The following is a 21,574-nucleotide window of genomic DNA, read 5'->3' as shown; positions in this document are numbered from 1 at the left end:
AAAGAATAGTCGATGAAACAATTTTATTCATCCATATATTTTTGAAATATATTTCAGGACGACAAAAGACTAAACATACAAATCAAAGAGAGCTGTTGACAACAACCACACAGAGGTTTTTATAATAAATAAACAGGAGAAGGTGACAGTGGTCCTCCATTGGAAGTTATGGATGTATAGGTCTAAAGGCAGCAAACTTAACAGTTGAGACAAATGTGCCTTGCATACAGTGGCAGTAGGTGATTTCACAACAGGGGAAAATGCAAGGGGATTCTCAGCATTTAAGATAAAATTCTAACTTGTCCTGTCGACTACAGATGATACAGAAGTGAAAATAATTCACCCTTTTAGAGTATGTGATGCTGACAACAAAAATATAGTAATACTTTATTTTACAAGTTAAGTTTCATAGAATTTCTTAGAAAGAAACTGATTCGTAACTGCAAATACACAGGAAGGTTCCTGGAAAGGATGTTTGATACAAATTATAATTGGGAGACATAAAATGATATGCGTGTACCTAAAATTGTCATTCTGTCTCCCCATGTTGTAATTGTGCTACAGTTACCTCTGTACAACACCTATTATAATTCATGTCTGTCTGTCCTGGAGGAGAGATCCTTCTCAGCCATGCTAGCAGAGTGGCTCTAGGGACAGCAATGCCAGTCAATATGTCCATCAGTCAGTTTGGTCCAGACTGAAATATGTCAACAGTTTTGATGGATTGCTGTGAAATTTGTACAGATATTCATGGTTCCTTAAGGATGAGTCCTAGTGACTTTGTTTACCCTGTGACCTTTTTAGTGCCACCTGCAGGTCAAAGTTTTCACTTGTTCTCTGAAATATCTCAACATCTTAATGAATTAGCACAAAATTTACAGTTTCCAGATGATAAATCCTACTGGCTTTGGTGATCTACTGACCTTTTCTCTAGCTCCATCAAGAGGTTCACAGTTTTTTGTACTTTTTGTGACATATCTCAGCAACAACACATTCATGTTCCCCTCAGGATGAATTGTAATCACTTCAGTGATCCCTTAACTTTTCATTTACATTTTAGCTTGTTAAATACTTTGATTTAGAACGGAATGGAAACGGACTTTCAAAATCTTTGTGTTTAACACTAATAAGTATATGTTAGCATGCTAACACGCTAAAGTTAGATGGTGAACAAGGTAATTATTATACCTGCTTAGCATCAGCATGTTAGCATTGTCATAGTGAGCATGTTTGCATGCTAACTTCATTTGGTGAAGTCTTGCCTTATCTGAATTGATATAGGATATAGGTTGCTATCTGTTGTGCAGACTGTAAAGCTTTTAGGCAAATTTGTGATTTATGATTTGGGGATATCTAAATAAAACTGACTTGACGAAACAGTGTTCAACTGGTAAACTTATAAATAATTCCAATTAATTGTTAGTGTAACTTACAGTAGAGAGTTTTTAGTTAGTTTGCTGAACATGCAAAAATGCAAGATTTGTGAACAGCCAAGCATACAATGTGGAGCATCTCTTTCAAGGAAACAACTGCTGATAAACGCAACACAACTACTGAAAGTCAAATAACTGTGTCAGATCTTTCCTCTTTTCTTTCTATTTTTTTTCTTTTTTTTTTTTGTTTCATTTTCCCTATATTTAGTACCAACTTACATACATGTAGTTCTCTCCTGGAAACTTCCTAGGAAACTATACAGACATGTAGAATAAAGCATTACCAAAAAATGCCCATGTTAATTGTAGGCTTGACAAGCAGTTTGTTATATACTGATGTATTTCAGGAATAAAGTAACATTTCCTAGATGTATCAAACATTTGTGTCCCCTTAATTAGTAAGATGAATATGAACAAATGTCTTCACAAGGATAAGTATCAGAAAATATGTTTAGACTTCCTTGTGATTTAGGTGAATTGACCCTTTAACCCAGATTAGAACATTTAAATAAAATAAAATGTTAAATAGACATTGTCATATCTGTTTAATGTATTTACAATGAAGTTGAAGAAAAAATATCAGTGATATTTGAACATCATCACCAGAAGCCACTATTAAGATTCCCCCAAATAACTACGTAGAGGGCTTCCTCTGATTAAAAGGTTCATCAAAATCCTACAAATTAGAGAACCATTATTTACTGTATCTTGGCCTTCTACACCCACAGGCGAAGACAAGAAATTTAGTTTGTTTTCCTCCACAGATGTAAAACTAACAATAACATCTTACTTTTTTGTTTTTTCGCAGTTTGAACTGAAACACATTGAAACATTAAGGCCATTTGCTACTATAAGAAATGCTCACAAAGTAAACAAATTACATATTTAAAAACTTACATTTTACAAAAATAGATACCAGTATTTGAAAAATTTGTAGTTAAAATACACATAAATCCAGACACAACAACTGGAGGCTGATATAGCACCCCCTGCTGTCAAGTAGAGGCTGTGACTTTTAGAGGATCCATTCACCAGCAGTAGAGTTAAAGGCTGCATCTATAGTATATTTGACTATATAAATGTGAGAGATATTGAGAAAAAACATTGGCCTGATTTCCTGTTGTGTTCACAACATTAAATTAACAAATAACTTAAATTTAGTTCCTCTCTTATTGTGTGTGGATTATCGTTTAAGATCCCTTCTGATTCATATAAATGAGATACAGTACCAGTCAAAAGTTGTACTGTATATTGAATTCAGTGTCATACACAAAATATGAAGAAAACTTGCATTGAGTTACATTAAGCTGCATAAAGAAGAACCAATCACCAAAGAAATGTCTCTAGTCTAGGAGAGGATGGAAGAATTGGTTTTATAGTGCTCGATATCAACAACAATAAAGAAAAGGCAACGCTTCAAATGAAACCCTTAAATACAATCCTTATTGTACAATCCTTACTTCTCTCCCATCACATGTGATGCACACTGCTGTTTTCTCTCCAAGTGCATGAGCAGATAATTGTCTTCTTACGCTAAAACCACCTCCACCTCTACAGGGTCAACGATTTTGTCCTCTCCATTCAGACCATTTGTGACAGGCTGAGGCTTACCTTCTTCCAGTCCCTCATTGGACGGTGACTGGAAGCCGCTGTCATCATGCAGGCGAGAGTCTGTAGCCAATGGTGGCTTTGGTGATGACTCAGAATCTGACTCTGCAGCACAAACCTCAGCAATCCGTTCACTGTCACGTTCTTGTATCTCCATTTCCTGGATGGCATTCTTAATTGCTTCTTCCTCCTGATGCTCCTTATCAGCTTCCTGCTTCTTGCTTCCTACCAGCTGCTGGAGGATTGTCTGCGGGGACGTCTTGTTTTGTGGAGACTTCCTGGGGACGTCCTCCACCAGTGTGGTGACATGTGTCACATCCTCCTGCACCCCATCGTCCAGGGTGATGGTGGCGGTGCTCATCTCCATCCCGTTGGTCATGTCGCTCTGGTTCTCCTTTGACACTGGCAGCACTACCTCAACCACCGGATTGATCAGGTCCCTGATTTCATTTACACTATCAGGAGACTTGGGATCCTCAGGCAGGTCTGAGTCCTCCTCATCGTCCTCTCTGCTGTCACACATCTCGGGATCCTCCTCAGGGATAAGCTCCACACCTGGAACCTCCAGACAGGACTCATAGGGCAGAGGAACCCCTTCCAGCTGGATCATGGACACAACCTGCCTGCGTCTTCTCCCAGAACCCCCTCCTTCAAGACCGCCACCGAACGAATCCTCTGGCTCATTGCCTCCAAATTTGGTGGCCCAGTCCACTGGAGGGGTTTCTCCGAGCAGGTGCAGGTTGGGGTCACTGTTGGTCAGAATGATGCTGTCCCTGTAGAGATTGTGTCGCCTCTGGACAGCTGCCTCCTTCACAGCTGAATACAGAAAAGAACAAGAGAGTCACTGTGTTAGCAAATAAGTTAGATCATGTAATTTGACACGACTACTAACACCATGGGCACAGTCATTTCAACATCTTAATGTTTATTGTCCCTCACCCATCATTATGTCCTTGGTGACAGAGTGCAGCACCACCTCCTCAAACATATTTTCCACCAACAGAAAACGGGAGAAGTCCTCGAAGATTAGCTCTTTAAAGCGAGGCAGCTCCTGGAGGGGAAAGGGACAGAGAAGAGGTTCATAAAGCTTTCAGCATTCAATACTCACATTTCAGTTAACGACTTATTGGATTTAATGTTTCTGATCCCCTCAGTTAGCATTCATCTCTGGCCACACCTGCAAGTGTTTTTAGGGAAAGAAGACAAGGTAGTTGAATCATAGTCATACTCACCCACCAGCCAGTGATGCATGCTGATTGAAGGAATCACAAACATTAAATGTAAATGTTTTTAAATGTCAACTAATATGTAGGCACTGATTCAGATGCAGTAGACAGCAATATTAATGAGAAGTATTACTTCTATTTGTATGTGCATATGTTGCATGGCTAATGTTTTTGTTGCAAAATTGCAAACATTTTGTTGTGGGTCAAAAATTAAAAGAAGGCAAAACCACCAAATCTTTCATATATTCTTTGCAGTCAGACTGGTTGCATTTTTCAGCAAACTCAGGAAAGCAGAAAGTATGATCTCATTTTAGGGCCAAAAATGCAGCACAGCATACTAATAATAATCCCCTAAACAAAGTCTGTCAATTAGAAACACAATTGCTGCAAATGAGGGAATTGTCGTTAAATCAGATTTTTCTCTTGCCCTATGTTTCTTGTACTGCTGTTCTTAGTGGTGATACTTTCTCTTGTGAATTTTGACACTTTTTAAATTTTGCTGTTGGAACAACTCAGTGGGTCCTGTTAGCTATAGCAAGCCACTGAGCCATTTATTTATTTTTTTCCTCACTGAAAGTTAAATTACATTTTACTCATGGCTTTGGTTTCTGGGCTAAAATAGAAAGAAAGAAAGGTGGGACTGAATTTCAGAGTACTGTCACCCTTTCATTGTTGGAAAGAGTCATTAGAATTAGAATATATATATAAGTATAAGTATAAGGTGTATGTGTATATATACTATAAAGCATTCAATATGAAGAGATTATAAAATGAAAAAGGGGTAAGTAAAGTGAGCTGAGTTTGGTGCCACTCACAGGTGAGCAGGATGGCGAGAGCTGCTGCAGCATGTATGGGATGATGATCTGCAGCAGAGCCTCTCTGAAGAACTTCTTGCGCACTGTGCTGCTGTCATAATCATATTTCTGACAGGGAAAGACCAGAAACACAGACAGTAGAGATTACTTAATCATAATAGCTCTTCTACTCACTGCACAAACCATATTTACCTTAGCAAAAAACACCTTTTAACATTTCATTCTGCTTCAGCTGTAACCTCAGGTTCCCTCTGAAGATTAATAAAATATACATCCACATGCTGCCTGTCTAAATGAACCTCAAAAAGACTCCTACTGGTGAGTTTTCTGAGTTACTTTGCCCAGATCAAGTCATATAGAAACATGTCATCAGAACAGGCTCATAAGGGAATATCCACATTTAAAAATTATTTTCAGTGTTGTGAGTACCACAATAAACCTTGAGGCAGAAACCTCACTGGCATACTGCCTCAAAATAAATCCATCTGCACAGCGAGCTATCACCAAGGGTAGGTGAAAAATATGTTTTCTGTAAATTAGGTGACCTGTTTTATAGTATTATTGTGATTAATGTGCTGTGACTAAAATAGTGAAAACATTTGTATCAAGTTACACTCTTTACAGTCATCCTTTATCCACCTATCTACTACATTACTTCTCTGTCTTTAATTTCTCTGATTTACCTTGAGGACCCTGTCCTGGCATCGCTGGATGGCCTTGCACATGTCGTCTTCTCCCTGGGCATCCAAAGACTGGTGGAGCAGCTGCTCAAATGTGTACACTGCATTGTCCATTTGCTGCCAAAATGAAAACAAATTATAAAGTAGCACAAAGACACAGATCAATGCAGACAGTGATGATAAACCACAGCTCTGCTTCAGCTCACGGTATTTCTTTACAAAATGTCATTCTCTATTTGTCCAGCAGATGGAAGTAGAGACTTCACCAGAGACGAGACAAGTTGCTGGGGTGAGCTGTCTTACTAGGAATCAGCAAGTCTGTTTTTAAGCCATTTAGACATTGCTTTATGATTTGCTGACTCAGATATATAATTATTACACAGAGAAAGGCTGTGACAACTCACCTCCCTCATGAGGATCTGAGCCCTGCTGACGAACACTGAGGGGCTGGAGACGTCGAACCTCTGCTGCAGCCCCTCCAGATTGAGCTGCTCCACCTTCTCGTAGCAGCTCTGCATTTTCACAGGGTGGAATGCGAGCATGGACAGCCTCTCCATGTGCTGAGAGGGAAGACGCATAGAGGAGGGCAACAGTGAGCAAAATGGTAGGGCAGCTGAGGACACTCCCTGACTTTTAATTAAAGACCAGCACTAATGTGACCGAGGCGTCCACTAACACACAGTTTCTTTGCATGCTCTCTAATTCTCCTTTTATTGTAACCAAAAGTCAGACAATACTCTTAACATTCACAAATTATCAGCTTAACCATATTCTCCTGCTAAATTAAGTCTTAACTGGAGTGCCTAACATCCACTTAGAGCTGTCTAACTCATGCAAAATGATTTTGTTTAAGAAAAGCAGCACATCTAACAGATGTGGGGAAAAAATGGCTTTTCTTGGGTCACACCAAAATGGGTTTCTTGTTACAACTGATGCTACAACTAATACCCATTTAAGCTGCATTAATCAATATTTTTATGATAACACAAAATCAAATTTTAGTAACACAAAATGAAATGACTGTGTAATGTGACAGGGGATCACAGTGATAAACCCACAGAAAATTCCCACCAACTCTGCAGCTCTAGGAAGCTTTTTAGCCTCTTTTAGCTCTTTGTTTTGATTTTACAGCAGATATGCTGTATGGTACAGTCTCAGCAGTCAGAAGTAGCAGGCAGCTGTTTTCAACAAACAAGCTCTGATAAACCTACTGTGCACTACCTGCCCAGCACCAGATGACAGACAGGAACATTCAGCTAAAAAGTATTTCTCTTAGGATTTGGTGGAGACCAAACAAGCTATAAGGAGAGTGAATATTGGACTTACGTTCATCAGGAGGACACATTCATGAGTCCAAATGAATGATAATGTTGCTTTGTATCTGCTTAATGCCCTAAGAACTTGATAAGGTAACAATATATCAGAGTTACTCTGTCCCCTAGTGGACAAAAACTGATTAACGCAGCTATAAGATGCTCAACATCCTCAATACTTGCCCGTTTTCTTTCTATATTACCTCGTTTATCAAACAGCTGACAGAGAAGTCAGATTCCTGTGAACCATGTTAACACCTAAATCAAACTGTTACATGACTTCATGTACAGAATGAAAGACTGAACGTAAAACATGACTCACCTCTCCCAGTCTTTCTTTGCTTCCTCCGTTGAGTGAGTTCTTGCTGATCTCCACCATCTCTCTGAAGAAGACGTCCCTGACCTCAGAGAAACCGCGGCTCGCGGGATCCATCAGGGCCTCCAGGATGGAGCTGATGTAGGGCTGGATGCTGGTCCGCAGGAGCTGCTCTGCCTTGGGCAACACCAGAGCTGCACGCCAGCAGCATCACATAGAGAAAAGAAGAAAAACATATTCATGGTTTGTTAATTGTTAAGTTGCTGCAGCTTGTAAACAATTAACACTCTGCAGATGATGATAAAGAGTCAGTCAAAGCATCAAGAAAAATAAAGGCATAGCTCTGACTGAGAGGAACTGTGCCAAAAGGTTCTTACAATGTACAGTGTATTGTTTAATGCCAGGATGAAATAGTAGGTATGCATGTGTTGACTTTAAACAAACGCACTTGGGCAAAAGTGAAAGCCGCAGGGCTTCCATGGAAACAGTGCAACTCGGATTCACTCACATTCTAGCAATTCAACCTCTGTGCCAAAAGAGATCAACAAAATTAACGACTAGGGTTACAACTCTCAAACTTCTGCCCTACCCTCATGTAAGGTGAACCTGCATCATTTGTTCTTCTGACTTGTAGTTTCAAGCCTTATCTGTGGGATAAAGTCGGAAACGGCCCATACAGTGCAGGTGATGGAATGCAGTTCTTCCACTTTAGTTCAATGGAAAACCGTACACATGAAAAAAAAAGGAGCAGCCAGTGCTAAGTTGAACTTTTGAATAGAAAGATGACATGCTGACAGACTGATCAAAGAGTGGATGCTTTGGTGCTGTAGAGGTAATCAAACGAGTCTTGAGGAGAGAGTACATAAAGTAAATGAGAGATGGAAAATTAATTACAGAGGGAAGGCCCTTATAGTGCCAAATGTCCAAACAAACTCATTGGAAACTTGAGCCATGTGGCGTTATTCAGTGACCAGACTGATCGCTTCACTGTGCCAATAATCCCTGAACCAGAGAAACCACAGCCACATGTCACTGAGGCAAACAGTAGGAGAACAATGAAGCATGGCTGGAGGTTGGGAAGATCATGTTCCATGGAAAAGTGAGCACCAAGTGAAGCAAATCACTTTGCATAGCATGTTGTTTAGACATGTGTAGCTGAACACTACTCAGGTAGTATTCTGTTAAAATATGCCTGTCTGCATCTGTTTCTGTCTTTCTTTATTCCTTCCCTCCTTCCTTTCTATCCATTGCTCCACATTACTCTGGTTCTTACAGCCTCACTTACTCACTAAAGCTATCTACAGCTGTTCTATTATAAATAAGTGATTGCCTCTTCAGAGTCAGTTTTCACAAGTACAGACTTCCCAGTCAGTATGGTTTTTGCAATTTACAGGTGAAACCACATCTAGGTGTAAAGGGTAAAAACTGTGATTTGGTTCACAGCACAAACTCTCATTGAACAATCTTCTTTACTCATGAGGTTCTTTCAGAGTATACAGATGTTCCTCTCTGGCATCTTCTGTGTTGCGTCCTGTAAGCAGTGGAAGTGGTGCACAGACACCACTGAACCCAACTGGTCCTGACAATGATCAGTAAACAATCACATTCTTTGTACTTGATGAATAGTCAACCACCATCTTAAATTCATGCAGGCCGTTAGCAGATGTTGAGTAGTCAACTAGACTGCAATGAATTTGCTTGATGCAACACATTGCCAACTGGTGGACATAATATCTACTTCAACAAAGGGGACATTCTGCAAAAGACCCAAACAAAAGATCCTACATGGTGGGCATGTCTATACAAATTTTGAATCTGGATAAAGTCTAAAAAGTGATACAGTATGGAATCACAACCCAACTTCAAAGCACTTCCCTTTGTTTTGTTCAAAGAAAAAGCTGAAGTGTATCTCTTACTGAGGTTTTCAAATCACACAGATGCAGGGGTCGATAAAACTACCCCAAAAACAAGCACTTACTGCATTGAGAACCAAAAGTGAAAGATTTGTTAAACATCTGCAGTAGGTTTCATGTAACTCTTCTTTCAACAGCATTTCAGTGACTGTACTCCATTGTGTAGTTAGCACCTGCTTTACGTTTAAACAGTAATATAAATGCTGTTGAAACAGTTTTCTGAAGTGCTGGAATATGCAGAATGTGCCTTACCATCATTTTACCGCAGTGTGGCCACAATATTTAAACATATAGATGTAAATGCATCTGTTTGCCTTCTGTTAACACCCTAAAATTGTATTTTTAGGAAGCACCATGAGACATTCTCTGTTAATTTATCATATTTAACCTATTAAGACAAACTCAAAACAGGAAGATTAGTTTTCCAAAAGCCATGAAGAAGACTTGGTTGCACGTTGATATTCAGTCACCTCGTATCTTGCCGCTGACGTGTTCTTTAGATGTGATGATCTGGTCCATGTCAGTTCTCAGTCTGGCGTCCAGTGGACCTCTCTGTGCCTCACAGGCTTCCACCAGTGCCTCATACTGACCGGTAGTCTGGGACAACACCTGCTTGTACACCGCATCAGAGATCTGGAGGAGAGAGTCGTTCAAGAACATGACTGGTTTGGACTGGTGTTGATTCTCTCCTGTGCTTTTACAGGAGAGAATCTGCTGCACGCTGTATGGTATGACAGGAACTCACCAACATCCAATTTCTCTGTCTCTGTTGCATCTTCCCTTTCAGGCGAGGGCCAATCACATTTCTCAGCTCTGGTTGGAGGGTCTCCATCACCAGATTAGCCAGAATCTGCAGTCACACACACACACACATACACAACACATCTATTTACTTAAACACGTTTATGTTGTTTTATATTTTTTGCATTTTTATGTGCAAGTAAAATAAACAAAAAAGAAAAGAAAGAGATCCTGTCTGGCTCACCTTGCATAAGTTTATAATAATTATGACTATGCAATATATATATACAGTACATATATATACTATGAGCAGTGAGGTCAGCCCTCATCAGTTATAGTATGTTATTGTTTCTACGTCAATGTGCCAACTGGGTTTTTTTTTGGGGGGGGGGTTTGACTAGAGGTGTAGTCAAAAAAAATAAACAACTAATATCCTCCACCCAAAGAAAAACAAAAATAAGCCTTAAAAAAGTGCAGCCTGTCTTTCCTGTGTGGATACAGTGGAGCGATTGAGATGATACACAGCTGGATACAGAGAGACAGGAAGGCTGGTTTTAGTGGTACTGCCCTCACAACTCACACATATAAATTTAAGCACTCCTTTATTTAGACCTCCTGTGCACCTCCATGAGGTTTTAACTAAGCTAAAGTAAATATTTGGGGAAACATGTTGCCGGGTAATGAATGACTGTAACAAAAGCATCATTTATTTTTCCACATGGACAAACAGAAGGGCCTGGCAAACAACTGTTAGTTGTTTAAGGACACAAAACTTCATGGAAGTAACGCCACGTAGTGAAACAATGCTTTCTCTGTGTTACCTTGCACTGTGGACCAGGTTTTCTTTTTTTGTAAAATATCATATTATATATATTAGCAAATTTATAAACCAAACTCCATATATTTGTGCCACTTTTAACATCCAAATAAGCCAAAACTTTTTCTGAAAATGGACTGAAAGGACTCTTTTTTAGAACTTTTTTAATATCTTGAGCACCACTTTTATTCAGAATATTATCATTTTTCTTGTGTTTTATCAATATTTGCATGTGTTAATATCATGTATTCTCCGAGTAGCTACTGTATATTCTGTTTATTGAAACAGCACGCTGAAATTTCTTTAACTTTTTCCACACAACATACTAATGTGCTTCAAGTATTGTATATTTAACACACTTTCCGTTAAAAGGCGGTCTATTTAAACCGTTGGTCATCGCTCACGGCTTTGTTACTCTGCTCGTTTAAAAACTGCTGTATTTCTGCTGTAAACACTTTATGAAACTGACTGTTTCTAATATAGCATTTTTTAGTCAAGATCGCCTGTCAAACAGTCTGACCATGTTGCTCCAGGACTGTTTTGTGGGAGAAATGATTTGTTTTGATCCTTCCTCCTGTCCTTCTGTGAATGTTCCCTGGTTGTTGGTTGTATCACCTGTAACCCTCAACAAGTGGTCAAGTGAGGATTTATATGATGGGTGCAGTTAACTGGTCACCCAAAGTCACATTTGATTCAATGAATTTTTGGTACACAGTATGTATAAGTTCAAGATGAGTCATCAACCATCTGAAAATGTTTTACAGTAAGAGGAAAGAGAGATTTTGATTAGAGATGCACGATATTGGATTTTTTTGTCGATATCCGATATGCCGATATTTCCAACTCACTGTGGCCGATTGCCGATATCAATATATGCACATATTTTTTTCCAGATGGCTGAGGAGACTATTATGCATGCAATAGATTGTACTAAGTATGATCAAGAAAGACAATGTATGAAGGAAGAATTTAGGAAGCCTTAAAACTTTAATGAATCTGCCAAGTGGTAGAGTTTTAGAGTAGAGTACAGTAGAGTTTTCATTGAGTTCATTAGACAGACAGGATTAATGTGTAGGATTTAATCTCTGGTCTAAACTCCGGAGCAGAAGGTGGCAGTAATGCACCTAATATGCTGGTTGCCAACTGCCCTTATAAACCAAAAAGTTTTTTTTTTTCCAAACAGAGTGGTACATCCTGTCAGCCGAGGTGTTTCCTATCTGTGCGGCCGAACTTTGCAGCTCCTCAACTGACTGTTTCTCCCTGACGGTCCCGTTGTTTCCTCCTCACACAGCTAGCTAGCCTCTGCTAGCCTCCCAGCTAACGTTAGCCCCGGTTCTGCATGTGGATCCAACCAGACCACCGAGCCCCGGTTTGTTATTCAAGTTAAAGTGGGAAGAAGCAGCGGGTCTGACGGGCAGCTTAAGTGAAGTGGAGCCTGCGGAGGAAACACCGGGACCGTTGAGATGAAACAGTCCATGTAGGGAAGCACAGTAAGGCGGTGGAGGAGATTGCAACAAATCGGCCTCTCATAATCGGCAGAAATGGCCGATGCCGATATTTCATTTTAGAGCTTTTATCGGCTGATACCAATGACGTGCTGATAGTATCGTGCATCCCTAATTTTGATATAAAAATTTACATATATTTGGTATATAACAAGGGACAACTGATCAATTAACACAAAGACCCATAATAAGAACTGTGAAAATGTATTTTTTTATTTCATTATGTCTAAAGCCAGCAGCTAGCAAGCTAAGCTACTTGAAGTCTTCCTGCCCTGCCGTCACCTACTTGATACTGTGAGGTCTATACCCACTTCTCTTCACTGAGGTAAGCATTTGCTGCTTGTGTCATTATAAAATGCCAGACTACTGTGTGCCTTGGCTGTGTTAAATTACTGTTTGTGTGCGTGTAATGTGAGTAAACTATGAGGTTAAAATGCCTTTTCCACAGCAGACATTTTTATTTGTCTTCGTAGGAAAGCACAGGTGTTTCTAATTAACGACGGCATCTTCAAGCTAAAACTGAAGCAGCTAAATGGAATTCAGCAGTCATTAATTTGATCACTCACATCTGTGATTTTCCTGTCAAGATGTCAAAAAAACCTATTTGCTTATGTTCCATGTCTTGTTTACTGGCTGTTAATTTCTGCTTGTATGCTGCTGCCAATGTTCTGTTTTTCCATTTATACTTATTGTGCACTGGTTGCTTCTTGTGGCGTCACAGCTCTTTTGCATTTGGTTATTGTTTGGTAGGTGCATTACGGTGCTGTCATGCAGTTAATAGTGGTGAAACATAAAGACTCATGTTTGAAAATGATGGATGTTGTGGGCTGATTTGGTCTTGCTGGTTTTTGTTTTGCAGCATCTCTTCTTGGCTCATTGCAAACTCTGAATATAAGTAGAAGGTAATATTGTAAACTAGCTAAATCTTAACTGCTAATCTCTTATTCCATGTTTAGTGCTGTTTTTACTTTCTGCTTTGCTCATTAAGGTTATATCCATGTACTAATGGTCAACTGCTGCTTTCAGTATGTTTCTCTTCTACAATCACACGATAAATAAAAAACCCCACAGGAATGTCTAAAAGGGAGAGGCCTCTATATTCTCCAAAAAGTACTAACAACACTTTCATCTGCTCCAGCTAACTTTATTCTTTATTACATTAGGAAAAGCATACTGTTTGGAGACCAAATGATCTCTTTGCCAGGTACAGATTATGATTCCTCTGTACTACTCTTTATAGTTTACCTGTACTTGTCAATCTGGGCTGGAAACATTGTACCATTCTTAATGTAACAGGAGCAGATGACAGAGAGAAACTGGGATATAGACAGGAAGCATAGGCATCAAGTAAGGAAAAGGTGACCAACATAAACACACAGAATGATTCTGAAGCTCTAGCAGGAGTCTGAAAGGAACCTATTCAGAGGAAAGAGTCCAATCAACAGTGTTTGTGTATGCTGGTATGTTGAGGGGTGGGGTTGTGTTGCTGACAGTCTCTTTTAAGGTTGTATGTCAATGCATTCTTGTTCTTTAGTGGGAGGAGAGGGTGTGTGTTCATGATGCATGATTGTTTGAGCTAAATTCCCTTAGAAAAAGTTTGTCTCTGGGAAGCAGCCCTGCCTCTTCCAGTGTGTGTCATCCATCATTTTGGCCTCACAAGAGGTTGAACTAAGGCACTGATCTGAACTTTGGACAATCATTCACAAGGACTGTTATGATATTGTTCCTGAAAATCTCTTTTAAATTGTCACCTGCAGCAAACATGCAGTTTGAGTCACAATATCCTCATTGTTAGTCTACCTCCCAGGAGAGAAACATAAACTATATCAGGGGCTTGATCTTCTGAAGGATGTGGCCCATGAAGGTGGATCCCCCTGAGAACCTGCAGGCAGGGCTGAACCTGAACTACTAATGGTGCATTCAGGTACTCCTCAACAATTTGCAATGTCAAACATTTCCAAGTGTCATCAGGACTTTGCCATCAAACAACAACCAGCAATGTGTTAATACTTGATTTTCATTATATTCATCCTGCCTGAGTCACAAAAGGCCTTTTCAAAGCAAACATTTTGACTTGTCAGGAAAAGCACAGCTGTTACTAATAACATTAATGATGGTTCTCTTATATTGACAGTGTGACACTGAGCCAACATGCATCATACCAGGAAGGAATACATGCATCTATTGTTATATGTTATGCTATATGTTAATCTATTAGTTACACCTCTGTTTCTCCTACTGTGACATTTCAAAATGTCTTCTGAGAAAAAAGCAACTGATCATTGCACAATAGATTGACCATTCATGTCTTTCAACTTAGGGCTGGTGGTGTGACAATATAAATGTGTCAACCATCAGATTCTCTGGTGATTTTCCATAAACCTCACTGATATCAATATCACAATATAACATTATATGACATCGGCTTTGTCAACCTGTGATGACATATTTGGTCAGAGAATTGCAAACCATCTATACTGTGATTAAACAAAGACCCTGACTGTGTCCCACCTGTGGGGGCGCTCCGCACATCATCTCCCAGGTCCCATAGTGTCCCTTGGCTTGTCTGTGAAGTCTCACGGCATCTGTGAAGGCTGGCGTCTGAACAGTGCACTTCTCTGACAGACCTGTGTGGTGCAGGAGAGAGTAGAGCAGATGATTGATAACGTTCTTCAAGAGAGGATGATGTGGGCTGAAATCTTAGTAGCAGGATGGTGGGATGCATATTTTTGGTATTTGATGATTTCTATGTATTTAAGTAAGGTGTCAGAATACTTTGCAGTGACATAATAGATGTTATCTTGGTATAAATTGCAAACAGCTGTTGCTGAAGCTGTTTCCATAACATCTGAGTTGTCAGTTATGGAAACATCTGTTGGACAGTCAGGCGGTATGAATTTGGCAAGTGGTAGGTTATATTCAGTAGCAGTTGCTGGAGTGTTGGACAACAAATGCAAACCGTGTCATCCCCCAAAACAGGAAGATGTCGTCTTGTTGGTGGACAGATGTCATGTGGTCGCTATGGTTACTGCCCCTCCCAGTTGACAGGACAATAGAAAAACACTCTGGAACAAGCGTGTGTTTTTAGGAAGTTGGTTCTTATCACGTAGTCATGTGGCTATGTTTATATGATGAAAATACATCAATAGCTGAAGTCAAGAGCTGCCTCTCTCAAGGCCACGGCACATGGGACACCAAGTGCTGAAAGTCATACATCCCTAACAAAAGAGTATAAACAGGTGTATGGAATAAAGCATCCCTATAATTAGCAGTTTGCCCTTCAGAGCAGTCCTGTCCTTAAATAAAAATGGCTAATGCATTGGTTGTGTTTTCTCCTCTAACAACAAAAAAAAGGCAAACCTTCTGACGCACAAATTTGTAATTAAAGGATATGTTTGCTGTTTTTCAACCCAGCCCTTATTGAAATACCATCATTCCTTCATCACAACTTCAACTACAGCCGCAATGACTTCTTTAAAAAGTTTACTCCTCTGCTGCCGCTTTTTACTGCACTTAAACACTGAGGCACTTTACTTTAAGTTATTTCTAAGTATTTCCATTTTGCCATGGTGGAAGAAATATTTAGACCCTTTACTTAAGTAAAAGTGGATATACTGTACTAGTATAATACAGATTACTGTACTACAATAATACATATTTTTCTACTGGAATGACCGGCCCAGATACAACTCACGTTTATTTAAAGTTTAAGACATCACAGTAAGAACAGGCTATGTTGTCATCATGATGTCATTACAGGCATTACAACCACTGACATCTCAAACATGTGATGCCTATAACATGCTGAAAGGCAGCTGAAAATATACCCAAAAAGTGAGAAGGAAGTCACATGTCTGCACTTTTTTTTAATGTGGAATTGTGTGGCTGTAATTTTTTATATTGTCAAGACTCTGTAGCCCCACCTGTGGGCCAAGCAGGCTTTCAGACAAAAAAAAAAAAACAACAAAGAAAAAGGAAAATTGAAAAATAGGCAGTGTAAGAAAAAAACAAACAAGGCTGTTGTGGACACTGCAGCATCTGTTCTTGCTTTTTTTTTTTTTTTTTTTTTTTGAGGCTGATTCCTCCAGAGATGTCGAGAGATGAAATGATAGAAGTATGAAAGTTTCCAGTGTAGCAAATAAAAGGTGAATGGATGGTTTATCCACAGCATGCCAAAGTGATAATCTGTTCTCTGTGAGCTTTGTCATACAAGGGCATCAATGTGTATTTGCGTGTCTTTGGTCTGAGTGTCTTTCAAGTTGTTTTGTCTGTGTCTGTAAATCTGTGACTCAGAGGAGGCTGACAAAGACAGGAAGTGACCAAGGAGTGAGGCCAGACAGGAAGCCGTCTCTGCTTTCGGCTCACTAACTCTGCGCTGACAGGCGGAGGGTCGGGAGTTAGCTTGTCTTGGCACAAGTTTCCATGAGAATTCACTGGACACTAAAGTTAGAGGCGCAGTGGGAAAATAACCACACAGACTTCAGCCATGTTGGCAGGTGACCAGCCATCATTTGGAGGTCAAATGTAGGGAAAAGTGTCTGAAGGTGGCAACAGGCCGATTGATGGTTTACCAAAAAGTTCACAGATGAAAACATGCATGTCAACACCAACCGCAGAGCCTTGTCCAACCCTGCTACTGGTCCACGGTCCAGCAGCTGCCACCACTGGGATACAACATTCAGCCTTGCTGTTTGCCGCTTGGTCTTCACCCTTTACAATCCAAATCTCTGTCTGATTTATTGAATGTTGGAAAATAGATTCACACAATGTCAATCTAAAACTTCAATATTAGATGGAAAGTGTTTCTAAGAGCAAATCTTTTAGGATATAAACTAGAGTTAGGGACAGATCACCAGGGTGAAACGCCTGACATACATTCTCAGCTTGTTGAAATTTCCTCTTGGTACCAGCAGAAAAAGGAAAATATTTTTTGACGACCTGCCAGGCCTGTAAACCACTACACATTCTCCATGTGTCTGAACCAAGCTAGATCAAGGAACAGATTACATTTTCTCTGTGCTGTGTGTGTGTGTGTGTGCGTGTGTGTGTGTATGTGTGTACTATGTATAAATAGAACATGTGGCAGCACTTATCACGGTCTCTTTATTTGAGGCATTTCCCTCCCTGCCTTGCTCACCACACTCTGGTTGGTGGGATTTTAGCAGCAGCCGAGGACATGTTCCCAGGCCTTCAAATCTACAAATGTTTGTTTGAGTTGAATACATTTGACATTTTAAAACCTATTAAGCTTTTGGATGTCAAATATGGTCTGATGGGACTTAAGCTGCAGGCCACCTGCCTTCACGTTAAGATTTGAAAAAATTTCGTTCAAACACTGCTGCTGCTCCCATTGACACGCATGAGTAGGGTTTCACCATATGGTGCAGCCCTACGGAACCAGCCAAACCCACAGTCCAATAAACACACATGGACACATACCATCAGCCGCAGACATCACAAACACATGAATGAATAAGTCTTAACATGCGATTTTAGCAGATGCCTTCCTCCAGTAGCAGCGGATAAGCTAATGCTGGACGCCCTGTATTTGTTTATATATTGTATTGTATTGGTATATACACACTCTCTGTCAACACTACTGTATAGAGAACATAAACGTCAGCATTTTGAATCATATAGCTGAGAAGCACACTGCTCTGCTACCGACGAGCCATAAACCTGCGTTGAAATGTTCTTTTATCGTCCTTTGAATGTGCACATCGCAGGTCTCCTCTTGCTGAGTGGAATTAGTCTGAGGTCTGTGGATCAGAGCAGAGGGTTGGTGGCTAGGTTTAAAGGCTGTGGGGGTGGAGAGTCGGCCATGATTGATGGCTCTCTAGTGGCCTGGCGGCAGCTCAGTGCAGGGTCTGACTACTAATGTGATGCCCTGCAGCATCAGACTGCTGGCCTGATAGCAACAACTGGAGCCATCATTAAAGTTGCAACTGATGATTGTTTTCATTGTCGATTAATTTATCCTATCTATTGAGAATTCATTGATTAAAGTAACATCTGAAAATTGCTTGTTTTGTCCGTCCAAGAGTCCAAAATCCAAATATATTCAATTTATAATCATAGAAAACAGAGAAAAGCAGCAAATCCTCACATTTGAGAAGCTGGTATTTTTGCTTGATACATGATGAATTAAATGATAAATCTGTAATCAAAGTTGTTGTCTAACATTGATTCATCATTGTCACATCATTCTACCTTTACAACAGACTCCATTATTGTAGCTCAAGCATCCAGAGCAGTCAGACAGATTTACTTAAATAAATCCCAAGTTAAATTATGCTACCTAAACCATTTATTTTGAAGTATAAATGAAGATGAACAGTAAAGTTATTACCAAACTGTATGTTGAAAAGCTCAAAGCTCCATTGTAAAGCTGAATTTATACTAATCTTTCAGTAACAATATTGGAGTGTAAAACACTCTCCCTGGGAATCCACTTAAAGACGGGCTTTTAGACTTTTTATACGCACACTTCTATCTCTAGCCTTGTTGGGTTGTACACATGTAATTCAGCCTCTGACGGTCCCTTTCAGCAGCATAATGGCCGCTGGCATTTAATTCTGTGGTGGTGTGCATTCAGACTGAAAGGTGGACCAGTCAGATGGGTTGCGACTTCTTGTGCGATGAGGTCACCTGTAACTGAGCTGATACACAGAGCGCTTTGCAAATCATCCTGTTGAGGCGATGCAAAGCAGCTACTGATCGTTTTATTGGTCAGCTATTATGGATAAAACAATAGGCACTTTAGTACATTCAAATAGATTAAACTTATCAAAGCTAGCTGAACAGTGGCTGTGTTCAGTTGAGAAACTGCTTTGCATGAAGTTTCTGTGCTGCAAACGGTTTATTCTTTATTGGCACTGCAACTTTCTTTAAAGTGCTGAATTCACTGGTCAATTTCTGTATTTTTTGATGGCCTGTACACCCTGACAACATTTCCATTAACAATTTAATATCTAAAAAGTGTTCATTCTGACATACTTGACCAGGAACTCTTTCAAATCTGCCCTATTGGAAATGGTGGCATGTACACTAAGTGTAAATGTGTTTCCAGTGAGTTAAAGGAACTGCAGAGAGGACAGGGGTCAGGCTGTTATCACCCCCAGGAAAAGTCTTTTACCGGTTCTGGTTTTCTTCAAAATATCGACATGACAGAGGCGAGACTGGGCGTGTCAACACAGGCCAAAAGCATGAATGCCAATCCACACAGAGAGCAACGTAGTTAACCTTTACTTACAACATCTTCCTGGAGGCCAGCCTCACAGCTGGAATGTGCTTTTACTGAGCATGCCCAAACAGGTGGAGTTGGGAAGTAGTGCATGAGCTCAGCTGGATACAGACAGAGGCTGATCTTGTTTTACAGTCAACAAATGTGTGCACTAAAGTTGGTATTTGGTTTTTAATTAATTTTAATCTGCACCCAGGTTGGTTTTGGCTAAGACTTAAACCTAAAATGAAGAAATGAAGCCTCTGTTTTTTTTGGCTCCTCTGACTTCTGGGCTTGTACTGAATGTTTTCAAACCAATACTGATGATAGATAGCTGCTAGCTTTGTCATGTGTGGTTAATCAGAACACTTTGAATTCATGCAACACAGTTGGCTGGCGTAATAGTTGACTAAGTGCTAAACAAGACTAAATCAGGTTGGACAACTTTTTCAGCCTGGTGATAAGCTTCCAGTCAGTGTATTGTTTCATTTGATACATGGCATGAAGTTTTGCTGTATTGGTCATGATTTAGGATTTTCTAGGATTTAACTTGGTGGCTTTAGACAAACTTTAGTGCGCGGGTGCCCTCATCTTTCTGTAGTGATTTGATGCAGCTGACTTGATGTTCTATAACTCCTTTTGCATGATGACCCATCCTAACAATTGCTTAAAGCACAGTTACAGATACTTAAGCCCTAAATTAGCTGTCTTGTGAGGAAAGCTGTTGAAATATAATAGCACTAACAATACAAACAGAATTATAATTATGTGCATGTTAATGCCCACAGGCATGTAAATCCACATGCTTGTGTATATACTGTGCATGACTGAAAACTAGGGTCAGCTAAAGTAAAGCCTTATCTTTGTTTTATTTCCCTAAAATTGAATAAAACCATATGTGTGAGTGCTTTTTGGCTAAAATAATTTATAGTCAAGATGTGCCTAATATCTTTTGAAGTAATAATAGTTATATAATTATTAATAATAACGTAGAGAAGGCATATTATGTAACATGTGGTTAGTGTTGTCTGTACAGTAGCAAAGTAAAAATGTGGATTTATTTAAAGCAATGTGTAATTATATGGATTTTAAATTCAAACATATCTGTAATAGAAAAAATGAATATAGCCAGTAAAGGTCCACATTACCTGAAAGTTTATTGTAAATTAAAACTTTAGGGTGGACCTTAATAAATAATCTGTTCTTGATCTACAATTTAACATAAACACCACCTGCCTTTGCAGCCCGAAGGATCCAAACAAGCCTGATCACGTTCACTGCAGCAGCCTTTTTTCTATGACTGAATCTCTGAAGCTTTGTATTTTTATCTCATCTACCCCAAGTTTCCCATTCATTGTGATTCTCTTTGTCACGTCTAAATAAAGCGCACACTAAATGTGAGCTCACATCCACGTGTACGCGCGCACATAACCACAAAAATGTAACTTGACTCTCTTCCAGTGAAGGCAGCATGTGGACTCCCTGCGTTGCACTGCTAAATGTAAATTTAAATATACCCGCCAATTAAAAGAGTATAATTTTAAGTCAACACGCCATGTGGCAAACAAAGTCTGGAAGCAGGCCGATCACTTAAACCAATTCGGATTCTTGCGGTATGACAACATGACAAAAAAATGGATGACATTATGTTTTTCACATCCTCTGGCATGACTCTGTCTTTTGTCTCCAAACACAAAGACACGAGTCATGTCCTCAAAAGAAACCTCGATAGCAGATCAAGAGTAGTTCGCCATCCTCATAAAACAAACATCTACTAATGTGCAACCAAATGCAAAATGCAGTATCCTCCAAAATACCATCAATTCACAAATACAGGCCAGAACTTAAATCACTGTGGCATATACAAACAAATAAAGGCGGGAAAAGTCTAGAAAAAAAATCTAATAAAAGTGAAAAGCAGCAACTTGTTACCAGTTCACTATTAAAGCTTTTGATAAACACGACATGTTGAAATGTGATAAGCT

General features: G+C 39.6%; 1 protein-coding gene across 1 annotated transcript in view; it reads right to left on the bottom strand.

Annotated features, from left to right (window-relative positions):
* Positions 1-4: 4 nt before the first annotated feature.
* The window catches only part of niban2a (niban apoptosis regulator 2a), a 31,815-nt gene continuing 10,245 nt past the window's right edge, over positions 5-21,574 (bottom strand). Inside the window, exons 7-15 of the mRNA XM_042395699.1 lie at positions 14,879-14,994; positions 10,050-10,154; positions 9,775-9,937; positions 7,398-7,585; positions 6,167-6,322; positions 5,766-5,879; positions 5,083-5,190; positions 3,981-4,092; positions 5-3,857 (exon numbers count right to left, since the gene is read on the bottom strand). Of these exons, the coding sequence (XP_042251633.1) occupies positions 2,962-3,857; positions 3,981-4,092; positions 5,083-5,190; positions 5,766-5,879; positions 6,167-6,322; positions 7,398-7,585; positions 9,775-9,937; positions 10,050-10,154; positions 14,879-14,994 (1,958 nt within the window). The 3' untranslated portion in view covers positions 5-2,961. The remainder of the gene's footprint in view (positions 3,858-3,980; positions 4,093-5,082; positions 5,191-5,765; positions 5,880-6,166; positions 6,323-7,397; positions 7,586-9,774; positions 9,938-10,049; positions 10,155-14,878; positions 14,995-21,574) is intronic.

This window comes from Thunnus maccoyii, chromosome 19 (genome assembly GCF_910596095.1).
Source record: "Thunnus maccoyii chromosome 19, fThuMac1.1, whole genome shotgun sequence".
Taxonomy (NCBI): Eukaryota; Metazoa; Chordata; class Actinopteri; order Scombriformes; family Scombridae; genus Thunnus; species Thunnus maccoyii.
Note: the sequence above shows the minus strand (reverse complement) of the source record. Positions and strands in the feature narration are given on the sequence as shown.